Source organism: Syngnathus leptorhynchus, chromosome 20, assembly GCF_054491065.1.
Source record: "Syngnathus leptorhynchus isolate UIUO chromosome 20, UIUO_Slep, whole genome shotgun sequence".
NCBI lineage: Eukaryota > Metazoa > Chordata > Actinopteri > Syngnathiformes > Syngnathidae > Syngnathus > Syngnathus leptorhynchus.
The window spans coordinates 4051595-4065947 of NC_141214.1; the positions used below are offsets into that span (position 1 = coordinate 4051595).

At 46.1% G+C, this 14353-nt stretch overlaps 1 protein-coding gene across 2 annotated transcripts in view; it reads left to right on the forward strand.

Moving 5' to 3' along the window:
• The window catches only part of LOC147040967 (triple functional domain protein-like), a 34050-nt gene that overhangs the window by 2721 nt on the left and 16976 nt on the right, over window positions 1–14353 (forward strand). For both annotated transcript variants that reach the window (XM_085940014.1, XM_085940015.1), the window contains exons 3-14: window positions 3572–3622; window positions 8242–8316; window positions 9270–9384; window positions 10301–10493; window positions 11295–11399; window positions 11487–11683; window positions 11779–12019; window positions 12620–12742; window positions 12952–13143; window positions 13432–13563; window positions 13640–13870; window positions 14218–14340. In XM_085940014.1, the coding sequence (XP_085796140.1) occupies window positions 3572–3622; window positions 8242–8316; window positions 9270–9384; window positions 10301–10493; window positions 11295–11399; window positions 11487–11683; window positions 11779–12019; window positions 12620–12742; window positions 12952–13143; window positions 13432–13563; window positions 13640–13870; window positions 14218–14340 (1778 nt within the window). The remainder of the gene's footprint in view (window positions 1–3571; window positions 3623–8241; window positions 8317–9269; window positions 9385–10300; window positions 10494–11294; window positions 11400–11486; window positions 11684–11778; window positions 12020–12619; window positions 12743–12951; window positions 13144–13431; window positions 13564–13639; window positions 13871–14217; window positions 14341–14353) is intronic.

Below are 14353 nucleotides of genomic sequence, written 5' to 3' on the forward strand. Positions count from 1 at the left end.
AGCCTTGTCTGTTTCCTTCTTCTGTCGTTTCCTGATGGACCCTTCACGCAAACGCACGGCGAGAGAGAAAAAAAAATCTTCCCTAATTGTCTCTGCCCCACTTCGACTGGAATTGTTATATTGGTAGAGACGAGGGCGAGGTTTGTTTTGGCATTTTGTCAATCATCAACATGTCGCTCTTCTCACACATGACTTCAATATCGATTCCAAGCATTTCTTCCAAGTCGGTAATGCAAGGTTTTACCGCCAAGACAACTCAAAAGATGAAATCCATACCATCCGCCCTTTCATGAATGAACATCTAGCGGCAACATGGCGACCATGTTCCGTATGATTGAATGAGCGGCGGTTTGTGTGTTTATCAAGCCGGCAGCCCTGGGATGGAAATTTGATCCTGAGCTTATATTTATGACTCAGGTCCATTCACCCAGGAAGAGGTTTGCACAACGAGACGCTCACGCACTCATCGCTAATGGATATTGATCCTGGAGATGGAGACTGATTGAGGTTTCCCTTCAGGCTCAAAGCAAATACGTCAAAAAACACAAACATAGAATTACACGCTCCGTTGAGTTTGCTTCACTAGTTCGGCAGCCATTCCCCCCCCTCCCCACGCTTATCACAAGGTGATATGACACAATGACTGGTGGTCATCCGGGTCAGGTTTACTTTGGCTTCACAGTGACGTCTTTGAGTGTCTGCAGTTGTTTGCGCAGCTTTGCTCATGCTCAACTTAAAGGAGAGAGAGTTTGATGTTCAACTCGCTTTATCTGGCCATCCTCGTCTAGTATGTTAATAATATGTTCATATTAGCTCTTTGGCTGACGAAGACGCTAGTTCCAACTTTGTCGGAACAGTTTGGGGAAGGCCCTTTTCTGTTCCAGTAGTTCCAGCATGACTCCTGCCAACTTTTTGGTAGCTACAACGTCAGCTTCCCAAAAAGCTTATATGCATTGAGTGGATGTAAAAAAAGGTAAACCAAGAGAGGTTTTTCTAATACGTCATAGTTTCCTGTGTGAAACACTCAAGACAAACCGGCAGGAAATTATATTAGCTCCGATAAGCACTAACTGACCACTGGCCGTTGAATTACGCAGGTCCGTAAAAGGTGACATTGTCGTCGTATTGGCGTAAAGATGACGCATGGATTTTAGCTGTTGTCATGGTAACCGACAAGGGGGGGAAATGGTGTGACCTCACAGATTGGGTTCCATGGCAAAAAGAAGAAAAAAAAAAACATTTGGAAAAATTCGTCCCACATGCCTGGCTACGCTGCACACTGTAATTATTCAATGAGAACACGCTGAGCGAAGAAGCCATGGGAGCCCAAAAGTACGTATGATGTCAGCGTGAACTTTTCGGTTCACCTCAACAATACAAGTCGAAACTAGAACAAAAGCGCCGCGGGTTAAATTACAGAGCTCTCTGTAAACTCGGATGTGTTCTACATCCATCCCCGTTTGAAGAATGACGTCGTAACTCCTAAACGATATCGAGTTCATCGCTGTTGTGACTCTCTGCTGTGACAATTTGCTGCAAAGGGCAACGCGAAAGCAGATTTTATTGAGTTCATTGGCAAATTGCAAGCTGTCACGATGCCACACTTAGCTGTCAGCATCCCACCAACACTGACTGCAGTGAAAAACACACACAGGGAGAGTCGGCGAATTTTATTCCAATCAAACTGTCTTCGTCCAATCACTTCTTATGGGACATTTTTTTTTATGAAAACTCTTCAGGTCAGGATATCAAAGAGATCGCGAAACATAAAAAAAAGAAGCTTGCAAGGTGATGTTAGAAAATGTTCCTTGCGCTTTACTCAACTGAGATACAAATTTAACCGGGAGGGTCTTAGAAAAAAAAAAAAAAAAGGCAGTGAGGGAGTTAACCAAACTAGGACAGGTCCTGAAAGACCATTGTACTCCTTTTTCATGCGCTCGAGTCTCTAGAGCGTTCAAAAGTGCTATCTCATTCTTGCCCTTTTCTCTCGCCTTTTTTTTTTTTTTTAATCTTTTCCAATAGCTTACCTGTGATTTTTTTTCCCCTTCATTTAAGAACTTGAAGCAAAAAAAGAAATCGATGAAGGTCCCTGATCTCTTATTCATTATCCATAGCTCCCAATTTTCAGGTAGGACAGGCAATCTGTTGACGTTGACCCAAAAAAAAAAAAAGCTTCATACTGAATCACTTCATAATAACTCCTGAAAGTTGTCTGGCCTTGCCATGTGTTTGTTTTTCCTTTACTCCTGAGTAGGCACAGTGTGATATTTAATGTTTGACATTTGCTTGGAATGAAGAACAACTAGCGAGCTAGTTCCTAGTAGAATGATTCATCAGTTCATGTGACAGCAACATAAACAACTTCTGCTACACTTTCTTAATCTGGGTCGTTTGGCGCACTTTTTATTTTTTATTTTATTTCGACCATTAATAGATTTTCTGCCAGACGTCTCATTTGAATCAGCGTGACCAAGAGAATAGGTATTTTTCAAATGAAGGGGCTTCGTTCAGGCCCGCCCGTGAGTCAAAAGCGATGAGTGTGTCTGCCGAGAAGGGGGGAAAGGCAGGGGCCCCTAGCAAGGGTGGTCTCGCGCTCATGTGGGCCGCCAAACGGCACCGAGCGAGCGAGCGTCGGGGGCAAGAGGGAGCCGTTTGTGCTCGCTTTGAGGCTGAGGTCCATGTGAGTTCACCGTATGGAGGAGCACATTTCATACACACGAGACGTCCGGCGTTTTATGAGATGAAGCCCGTCGGACTTTTTATTTCTGCCCGCTCATTTCCGAGCGTGTATATATATATATATATATATGTGTGTGTGATCTGTTACATATTTTCCAAGCAGTTTGGCGCAGTGTTAATGTATGTAACGTGTGTGTGGTTAGCATTGTGGAAAAGCTTTCTGGAGTCGAGTGTGTGAACTCCATATCTATGCGAGTGTGTGTTTTATCTATCTTTCGTCTGTTGTTTATATAGCGATACAATGCGAGCAGCCGCACATGTGGTCCGACATTGCGCCGTTTGCAGGCCGAGGCTTAAGTGGATGTCTTGGGCATTACAAATATGTAGAGTATGTTTCGCTTTTTTTTTTTTTTTTATTCTCAATCATTCTCTGAAGTCATCGGCGACTCCCTGAGAATCTTTCTTCATGAATAGCGGGGTTGCGTGCAAAGTTAATACGGTGTGTGTGCTGTGCGAGAAAAATCAAAACAACTGTTATCACCAGCTGTCGTGTTTACTATACGTTGTCGCCTGTTACAAACCGTATTGTTCTCGCCGAGGTCGAAGAGGAAGCCGGACGAGGCGGAGTCACTCGACCAGATGACCCGCTTGACCAGTCAACGTGTTTACATTTAAACGCCGCGTGACACTGAGGCCCAGCACGTCTTTGGGTCACAGCAACGGCGGCGGCTCTTGCTCACGCTATATATATATATATATATATATATATATATATATATATATATATATAGACCGCGTCAATGGGGTGATTGTTTGGGTACTCTAAGATTTGAACTTGTCCGGGCTATTGGTGCTGATGCTCATTTTTTTATCTTTCTTCTGTTTCCTACAGATGGATCTCTCCCCAAGGATCCGAAAGGAGATGTGTCCGGCCAGATTGGAGGTAAAACCAACACGACGCAAATGTTGACAATGACCATTTGATTAGTTTCCCCAGATGAGGTCAGGCTGATGTCATTTCTCACCATCACGCTCACCTTGACTCCCGAACCCTCCCCTCATTATCACCTCCCCTTCCTGATTGGGCTCCCGTCGCCGTAGCGACAGCAGCCCCTCTCTTTCTCGATCTCACTCGATTCGAGATGGATGTGCGTGGCCTTCACTTCCTTCCCTTCCAGCACTCCGCTGTCCTTTTGGGATTTGTTCATTTATTGCGGCTTAATATGAATGTTCCAAATCAGCTTTCGAATTTGCCGATCCGAGTCACGCTGTAACTGTTGACTGACGGTCCATTTTGCTGAATCTTTTTGAAACACTGAATAAATGAAGCCCCAAGCCTACTTTTAAAGGAGGCCAACAAATTGGCAGGTTGCGCCAGTGCCCGAGGCCAATGGTGGGACTGGCTCCCATTGACAAGTATGAATTCAATTGATACATCACGTCTGCTGTGCCTTGCCAGTTCTCTTTGCACGTATTTTTTTCTTAAGATTCTGATGTTCCAGTCATTACGAAAGATTTGTCAGGGATTAACCCCCCCGATCTGTTGGTCCGGGAATACAACTGGGTCCGACTGGGAGGAGAACAGTTATGTAATAACTTTTATAGTCAGACAAAAGTGTTCTTGCGTGTGCTTTTGAAAGCCCAAAGTGCCCCCAAAATACATCCCAAACATTGCGAAGTCCGATTGACTTTTTTTTTTAAATGTAATGCCACGTTTACCTCCAGAGGGCGTATTTGTGTAGATTAAAAGCAGCGGGCACTGCATTCAATCTCCTGCACTTAAACTCACAGTCAGAGTATTTATAATAAAATTTGATTAAAATGACTTTTTTATATTTTTTCCTGGATTCTCTCAAAGAGATCCAGAGACCTTGACATTTGTGAGTCTTCTGCCTTGTCTCTCTGTCCTTTTTTTTTTACTTTTCTTCGTAATCTCACGGTCACTGAGGCAACCTTGGCCTGCTTCTCGCTCGGTAAGCCTACCCTGCCATTAGAGGTCTGGACGAATGGAGCGAACCGAACAAGGCGGAGGTGAAGGAGGGACTTCTTATACGACGAGATTCATATATATGTAGTCAAAAGAGAAATGAAATTATTTTAATCGTTATGTGATCATTATATGTCCTGCTGGTGAGAAAGTGTACAGCAGTCTTGCTTCATCCACTATTTGGTCTAAATCTGGTCGAAAACTCTTCCCAGAATAGCAGAAGCTCCTTTTTGTGCCAAGGGGTTATCAATTCCATTTGATCATCCATTTTCATTTCCTGTTGTTGTTATTGTCAGATATGAAATACTCTTGTCCCATATATTTGACTTTGAAGCGATCAAAACACATCACCATGCATATGTTTGCTGTTAGTTTGTCTGTGTACATAGGCAGTAGGGTCCAATAATCCGTTCGTTGTTGGTAGTAAGTCGGTTCTGCAGCTGTTTCCGATCACAACGACCAATCGGAGCAGCCCTTTTTGATTTTCTGGTGGGGCAACTCCTTCTTGTAAACTGGAACAATCACGCCGGATGATGACGACATGCAGTCATTGGAATTTGAATCCTAGTATGCTAATTTAAAGCATACTTTCATAACCATGTGTCCAGTTTGAGTCGATCCCAATCGACAATGCATTTCCCAATGAGGCAATCGGGATGTAGGTCAGAATTCCAGGTGACCTATTCCTGTCTATTCCACAATTCCTGCTATTCCCACACATCACTCCAATGGGAATTTCTGGCACGTCGTCAATGCTGGAACTTGGCAGCTATGCGGGTTTGCACATATGCAAGCGTTCTGGTTTCTCTTGCCCCGCAACAGCTGGCCCGGAGGCCGTGCATCCCCATCAGCTGCCGGGGAGCCATTATGCGATTACAGCGCTTGTGATCGCTCTTCAACACAAGACAGCAAAGCTCGTTTTGTGGTATGACTGGAACTATTACCTTCTTTTCCCTTGACCCCCGTCCCATCTGTCCCGGTCTGGGCAGCCGTAGCCTTCTGTCCCCCCCCCCTGAGGAAAACACTCAGGAGGTATTTGACACACAGTCATCTTGTGGTGTTGTTGACTAATCTGCTTTGTTGTATGAAGCCCATCTAATGCCCACTTGACCTCCCGGAGGCTCCCACAAGGCTCCAACCTTTTGAGAACCGTGACGGCTTTTGATGTTTCCCTAACACTCACGCGACCGCTAGCACGGTCACGCTAACTGGATGGATTGGACGATGGACATCTCTAGAATTTCACTCGCATCCTTTGGCCTTTCTCGACGTGGGGCGTAGTCACATATCCATTTCATTCCCTGCCCACTTTATGTATTCACATAGGAGATAAATCAATTCAAGGCTAGATCCTGACACACAGATATTTTCGGGAACGTATCGGAACGTACAGTTAAACCGACGGAGCTGCCTTGAAATCTCCAAAAAGGTAAACAATGTTTTCTCAGCCTCAAGTCTTCATCGCTAAGCAGCTTGTCAGGATGCATAAATGCAGCGCAGGCATGTTATAATTACGTGCCGAGCCTACGCATTCAGGATTACCTCCCGCAACCTGGCCCTGACCAAAAATACGGCACAGATGAACAGCTTGCTGTTTGTTTGCACACCGCCGAAATGTTTGCCCCGGCTTTTCCACGGGAACTTGTAGACAGGAGCAAAGGTTTTATTTGGAATATCTCGACAGAGGAATGGCAGGATTAGGTGCAGCTGCCGCGGCCGTGCCCACAGAGGGCCGGCCGGGATCGGTCGGTCAGTAGCGCCGACGGTGGCGTGGGACGACATCCTCCCGTCATTTTTTTCCCGATTTGAATTTTTTGTGCCGGTGATGTCTTGAGGATGGCTTGCTGGACGATTGAGCACATCCGACACAAGTCCGCTGTCATATGTGTGACAGGTATTAATCACTTTTTTTTTTTTTTTTTTCCCCCCTGTCATTTATTTTCCAGCCGTGTGCTTTTGCGTGTGTAGATGTGACCAGGTCGCTCTTTATTTAGCTGCTGTGCTACTTTCTTCAGTCCCGTGGCACAGGACAAGTAATGTATGCTAGTAGCTAAACTTAGCTTTTGTGTTTTGCCCCTGCTTAATTAATTGTCTGTCTGAACATAGAAAACAGCTCTTAAGTACTTTTTTGGGGGATTCTTTGAAAGACGACAGTTATTTGCTCGGTCTCTCTGGGGGAAGTTTGCAAAAGTACAACGGAAATGAAAGCGTAATACTAGGACTGGTGGATTCTTTTTAATAGTGCAAAGACAATCCACACTTTTAGCCCAGTCGAAAAGTTATTAACATGAACACACACGTTTTGTGTTTACAGGAAAAGCCGGGTCATTTACTTCCCGGGCACGTGGTCTTGTCAGCGTCGGAAGGCTTCGTTGACCTTTTGATAATCCCCGCGTTTGGTGGCAGCCCGCCAGTCAGACTGCACATCAAAGATGGTCCTTTTTATCCGCAGATGACTCACATAGCGGCAAAAAGACGCTGACGTCGTTGCCATCCATCGCTCCCTTTTTTTTTTTTTTTTTTTTACGCGTTCCCTCACACTTTTCCACATTCATTCGCACGCCTCTTAACTGCTGCTTATTTAGCACGACTCAGCAGCAGATAAAGTGGCCAGTTTTCCGGGAAAGTAATGACTACATAACGGTAATAAACGTCGACACTAAAAATAGTCTCTTCTCTCATCCATAACGGAACTAATGTGTCTTATCATGACGGCTCCTGCTCTCCTTAACATGAGAGGATTGGTGTCTGGGCGAACCTCCATCCTTCTCATTGATCACCTTTTCAGAAGAGCAGGATGTCTCTTTACTTGAGCGCTTTGAGCAATTTGTCTGTGGCACCTCGTGGAGGATGGCGGCAGTAGAACACAAATTATGAGGATCAAATACATACAGGAATATAAACCATGTTTATTTTATTTTAATTTATTTATTTTTGCAAATTTACCAAAAGAAAAAAAGCGAGACCAAGAACAGTTAAGCTTGAAGCTGCCCCCAAAAAATCCCCCCCCGTTCCCAAATGATGGGTGTGTTCGCAAATCCGCTCAGTGTGTGTTACGAAGCGTTTTTTGGGGGGTTTTTTGGTCATCTTTGAACATCTCCAGACAGCCGGCAGTTGACTCTGATGGCATATTAGCAACACAGCAGAGGCTCTCTGTCAACAGTCACGAGATCCAAGTTGACACATACAGAGGGGCTGTTTGTTGTTGACGTTATTGGCGAGTTGGAGTGGTTCCACTTCATCTTCTATTTGTTCCAGAAACGACAACATGTGATGCACAAACATTACTTTTCAACATATGGTGTTGTTTCAAGAGCAGAACGAGACATTTGCGGAACGCTGCATAATTGATGTCCCTCGGTGACATTAAATTACGACACACTTTGTGATGTTGTTTATTGGTTGAGTAATCAATAATCTGCCTTCAAGGCACTTTTTTCTTTTCTTTTTTTTACCAGCTGACAAAGGAACAGACGCAAAATGGACGTCCTGTTGTAATAAAATAAAAGAGCTTTCTGTCCTCCAGCAAGGATAAAGCGTCTTCATTTTTTTTGTCTTCTTTTCTATCGTTCCAGGTTTTAGGAGAAATGAGGACATGAGAGCGATGGAGGTGCTTCCCATCCTTAAAGAAAAAGTGGCTTACTTGTCAGGTATGGATGAATGCGCCTGCAAGTGGGAAGGAGCTCGAGAGTCAATAGTTGGCTGCTTGTGCATGAACGCAAACCTCCCCCACCCGATGACGATATCAACGATTCTTAGGTATAAACCCGAATATGTGTGTTCTAACCGTAGCAACAAAAAAAAACAAAAAACAAAAATTGTTTTTCTTCGCACACTCTGTTTAGGGAAGGTCAAACAGAATAGCAGTCCTAATGACTCAGACAAACACGCTTGATATCCAAAGAGAGAAAACGGGAGAGGCAGGTTGCCATAGCGACGGGGTATCGTCAGCAACGGCATCCCCGACTAGTCATTGGTTTCACATTGAAGAAAGGGGACCAAAAAAAAAAAAAGGGAGCACAGCTGAAAAGAGGGTAGAATGAGTTATTATGTCTGTCGCCTAATAATCAGGTTTTTGTTGTCGTCGGATTTCCTCCCCCGTGTGCTTACGTGCTCGCTGCACGCCGCCTCGACTGACTTAATTTACAAGCACAGGACCTCTAAATGCAAAATACCGTCATCGGCATTCTACGCTCTCAATCTTATGTCAGCGTGACGCAACGTGATGGAAATTTTCTCCTGGCGTCCCCCCCGTCTTTTGCAAATTGTGGTTTTAAGCAGCGGCGTATGGTGTAAGAGTGGAAGCAGCAGGAAGTCAGTCAGCATACCGAGAAGTTAGAGCCGCACGCTCGCTGTGACCGCTTCTTCTCGTTTATTACGCCCCGCAGCATTCAAGACTGATCTGGTCTAAAATGTAAGAAAAAAAAAATAATTACAAACCACAACCTGTTCAATGTGGACAAAAGCATTGGGACATCATTAGAGTACAGACTCACAGCACTATGGGGACACATCCTTGATTGACACATACACCGTAAATGGTCAAAAGTATTGAGACACAAGCTTGTTCCTAAAGGCTAATGGGTTTTTTTGTGTGTCTTAGGTGGCAGGGACCGACGCGGTGGTCCAGTGTTAACCTTCCCGTCACGCAGCAACCACGACAGAATACGAACGGACGACCTGAGGAGACTGATTGCCTACCTAGCCGGCATACCCAGGTCAGAACCCCCCCCCCCCCACACACACACACACACACACTTTTTTTTAAAAAAATGCACAAGGATGCTCAATTCAAGTACGTGGGTAAGCGAACACGTGAAAGTGCTGAGTGGATCATGTGATAGGTAGACAAGCCAGAGTGTGAGAGAGATTATTCAAGAGCCGTTAGCTTGCTCCATTTGTTTATTTTATTTCTTGGCTACCAAAAAAAAAATTGTGGAGACACGCAGAGGGGCGTGAGGGAAAGCCTTGATGGATATCGGAGCACGAGCGAGGGAAGTGAAGAAGGGACCCAATGGGAGAAAGCAGCGAGGAGGAGGAGGAGGAGGGGAGGGGAGGATTAAAAACCCACAGAGATGGAACGCGCATGTGTGAGCTGGCGTGTGTGTGTATGTGTGTGAGAGGAAGCAAAACAAAACGTCGCAGTAGCCGAGGCAGTGCAGCAGTGATAGTTAGTGTGGACCAGTTCTCACCTCGCAGGTAAATCCCTCCATTCATCTCCATTTCATCATTCAAATGCAAAACATAGGTTTCAAAATTCGCATTCATCTTATCATTTGGCGCTCGTATTCTGCAGCCGTACGTTTTGTACCGTTCTATTTCGGGAACACGCTCTCGTGCTGGACGACTATGCAGATCTTGTGGAAGTAGTTCAGAAATAGTTCACGTTACAGCAGATGTGCTGATTTTATTATTATTTTTTAAATGTGAACATTTGAGTCGTGTGTGTGGGCGTCTGTGCACGAGTGGGTGTGTAGATGCATGTTTTAACTGCGTAGGCTTGTGACGTGCTCGAAAACTGCGTCACCTCATGGATTTTTCCCCTCCTCTACCCCCCCCCAATCCCCTCTCCATCATCCTTTCTGTCATCTGTCCCCTCTATCTGGATTACCTCCAACCTCCGCCCGCCTCCAGCGAGGAAGTCTGTAAACATGGCTTCACGGTCATCGTGGACATGCGCGGCTCCAAGTGGGACAGCATCAAGCCACTGCTGAAGATCCTGCAGGAGTCGTTCCCTTCGTGCATCCACGTCGCGCTCATCATCAAACCCGACAACTTCTGGCAAAAGCAGAGGACCAATTTCGGAAGCTCCAAGTTTGAGTTTGAGGTAAGGGAAAAGAAAACTTTGCGGTGCTTAGTTTCCTTGTTGTCATATCATCCAGCAACGAAAAAAAAGAAAGCTCTCATTGTTCACCGCCACATTCTCACTGAACTACAGTTGTCGCACGTCACCATCGATTGTTTGAGTGGCAAAGTCGCACGCAAGCTGCCGTCGGAACATCGTAAACTTGGACGGGATGAATGTCTGCCATTCTTCACTTCGTCAGCCTTGACAGTCTCCCAGTTATTAATTGCGCGCTTGTGATGAAAACATTTCATTAACCTGGCAACAATAGACACAACACAAAACCTTTCACGAGTCGACATTCAGCGAGCCGTGTAGCTTTGCTTCTCTGCCCATGTGTGTGGGGGTGTCGTGCGGAGGAGGAAGCTCTGCACAAAACGCGTGGAGACGCTCAAGGCTTCTCCTCGCTCTCGTGTGCGCAAAAAAAAAAAATGCGATTGTTGCCGTGTAAGCAGTATTATTGTATTCAGGGCGGGAAGGAGGGATTGAATGGCCACACTGAGTTGCGACGGTTCCTCCATGCTTCTGGCTGACATAATTGGAGGAAGACCAAGTGTGCAAGTCAATTGCTAAATGCTTAATGAGTGCTGTGGAGATTAGTCAAGAGTCTCGCTAATTCTGCTCCATTAGAATCCCGTGTTGGTAGTTTTCGGGAGGGTAATGTTGAGCTCAAGCGGGCTAATTAAAAAGTTCTCAGTAGAGCGGATTAGACGAAGCAATTTACACCTATTTGACGAAAACTATAATATATCCGCTTGGATCCCTCCAATTTTTCTTTCCTAGACTACCATGGTGTCACTCGAAGGTCTGACGAAGGTGGTGGACCCCTCCCAGTTGACGTCGGACTTTGACGGCAGCCTGGACTACAACCATGAAGAGTGGATTGAGGTAGGAGTCAGTCTAACTGCAACTGCCGACGGTGGCAAAAAATGTTCACCGTGACTTTGGTAAGCAACATTTTGATTTCCTGTCCAGGTCCGCGTGGCGTTTGAGGAGTTCTCCGGTCACGCCACGCAGATGCTCGCCCGGCTGGAGGAGATGCAGGAAACGGTGTCGCGTAAAGATTTCCCCCAGGACCTGGAGGGAGCGCGGAGGATGATCGAAGAACACGCCACGCTAAAGAAGAAGGTCATTAAAGCGCCCATCGAAGAACTGGATACAGAGGGACAGAGGTAGTGCATTAAAATGTGTCACATCATGCCAGATGAAATAAAAAAAAATAAAAAAACATTTGGATGGTTAATTTGTGCAATTTGAAACCATCCAGACTTCTGCAGCGGATCCAAAGCAGCGAGCCCTCATCGAGCCGCAACGGCGGCGGCGGCACGAGCAACAGTGGCGGCGGCGGGGTGTCTAACGCCGACACCCAGGGCCTGGTGCCGCGCGTCACCCAACTGCTGGACAAGTTGCACACCACTCGGCAGCACCTCCACCAGGCCTGGCACGTCCGCAAGCTGCAGCTGGACCAGTGCTTCCAGCTCCGCCTCTTCGAGCAGGACGCCGAAAAGGTCGGTGGGCCGGGAGTGTCGCTCAGTGATGCGGCGGTAATTCAGAACAACAGCGGCCGATCACTGCGGGGCACGCAATATAAACACAACCTAATTATGGCCGCAGTGGATTGATTTGCACTGTGTGTGCCAAGCAATTCAGGCCAGCTTTAGCCGGGTAACACAAAAAAAAGGCACAGGGAAGTATCGGGCCGCTCCTTAAACCAAAACTAAATTGAAGCAGTTTATTTCTCAAGTCCTCTGAGGTTGGCAGACATTGCGAAATTTTAGCTTTGCACAAGACGCGGCTGAAGACAGAAGGAGGCTAAATCGCAAGATCAATTTTGATGCGAGCAGAATTTAAACAAAACAAAAAAAAAAAAACAGGTTGCAGTAACACATAGCTGCTGTCTTGGATACACTGCAGTAGCAGAAGCTTGTTGCTAGGACACCATAGGCCACCAGTTGTTCTCCGGTAGAGGCTACGCTTAATAGATTCATTTTTCTGCATGCTGACCTGGAAAGATGACAGCTCGGCAAAGGCAACAATTCACCTGCCCCGCTTGTATGTCGTTTCGCAATATATTCATTTCCCTCTGCGTTTGCTTCTCCGTCCCGCAGATGTTTGACTGGATCCTGCACAACAAGGGTTTGTTCTTGGCAGGCTACACTGAGATTGGCAACAACCACCCGCACGCTGTGGAGCTCCAAACCCAGCACAACCACTTTGCTATGAACTGCATGGTAAGATGCACACTGACTTACTATACAGGTTACAGTCTGTACTTGTTTATGGATAAAACAAGGCTCTACGTTCAGGAGTTAAAAGCTGAGGTGCCTCGATTCTCTTTTTGTTTCTCATTATATAAGCATTACGAAAGAAGTCTCCGGAGATACGCTCCACACTTAAGAAACGAAGGCGCTGCACACATTTTTTTTTTCCTGTTTCGCAGAATGTCTACGTGAACATTAACCGGATCATGTCGGTGGGCAACCGGCTACTGGAGTCGGGCCACTACGCCTCCCATCAGATCAAGCAGATCTCCAGCCAGCTGGAGCAAGAGTGGAAGGCCTTTGCCGCCGCGCTGGACGAGCGCAGCACCCTGTTGGAGATGTCCGCCAGCTTCCACCAGAAGTGTGAACAGGTTTGGGCGAACGGCACACTCGTAGCGTTATCATGACAAACAAAAATAGATTGCGTTTCTTTAATCGCTCCCATTTGAAGATTTTACTCGGCCATCGTGTTTTCATCATGAGGAAATATTTGAAAGGCTTTAATAAGGTCACATGGCCTTTTCATATCACGTGAGGCTTTTATGAAGTTATTTTAAGTCATTGCAGGCTAATAAGCATCCATAAATAACAGAGTTCATAAACCTACAAAGTAACAGTAAAGAAAAGGCTTTTTTTTTTTTTCTCCTCATCCCGTGCAGTACATGAGCAACGTGGACTCGTGGTGCAAGGCGTGCGGGGAAGTAGATTTACCCTCCGAGCTTCAAGACCTGGAAGACGCCATTCATCACCACCAAGGCATATTTGAGCACATCACCGCTGCCTACTCGGAGGTAACACATCACTCCGTCACAGCTTCAAAATTGGACTTTTTAACGCTATAGTTTTTTTTTGGGGGGGGGACCCCAGGTGAGCCAGGATGGCAAAGCACTGTTGGACAAACTGCAGCGGCCGCTCACGCCGGGCAGCGCCGACTCGCTGACGGCGTCGGCCAACTACTCCAAGGCGGTGCATCACGTCTTGGACATCATCCACGAGGTGCTGCATCACCAGAGGCAACTGGAGAACATCTGGCAACACCGCAAGGTCCGTCTGCACCAACGACTGCAGCTCTGCGTCTTCCAGCAAGACGTCCAACAGGTACGCTTACTTTGGAATGAAACATTTTTTAGAAGATTCTGTGGCTTGTCTTAACATTTTTCGTAATTAAAAAAAATAATGTGTTCCTCCTGTTAAATGAGATGTTATGATACCAAAAAGATTCAGTATGATAATTCACATATGGGCAGTTCAAAAACAAAAATCCAGGGAATTCTGCACTGTTGACATGGCAACCGTTGCCACGGTGAGCGCATGTCGATACTTTGAGGCAGCAAGTGAGCAGCTCAACACTGATTGTAATCGTAGCTGTGACGATTCTTCTCTTGACGCTTTTTTACAACTCGAGCTGCCCTGCACAGTGACGCCAATGTTGATTATCTTTGTAGGTGTTGGACTGGATCGAGAACCACGGCGAGGCCTTCCTCAGCAAGCACACGGGCGTGGGCAAGTCCCTCCACAGAGCTCGAGCCCTCCAAAAACGACACGAAGACTTTGAGGAGGTTGCCCAGGTAGAATGGATTT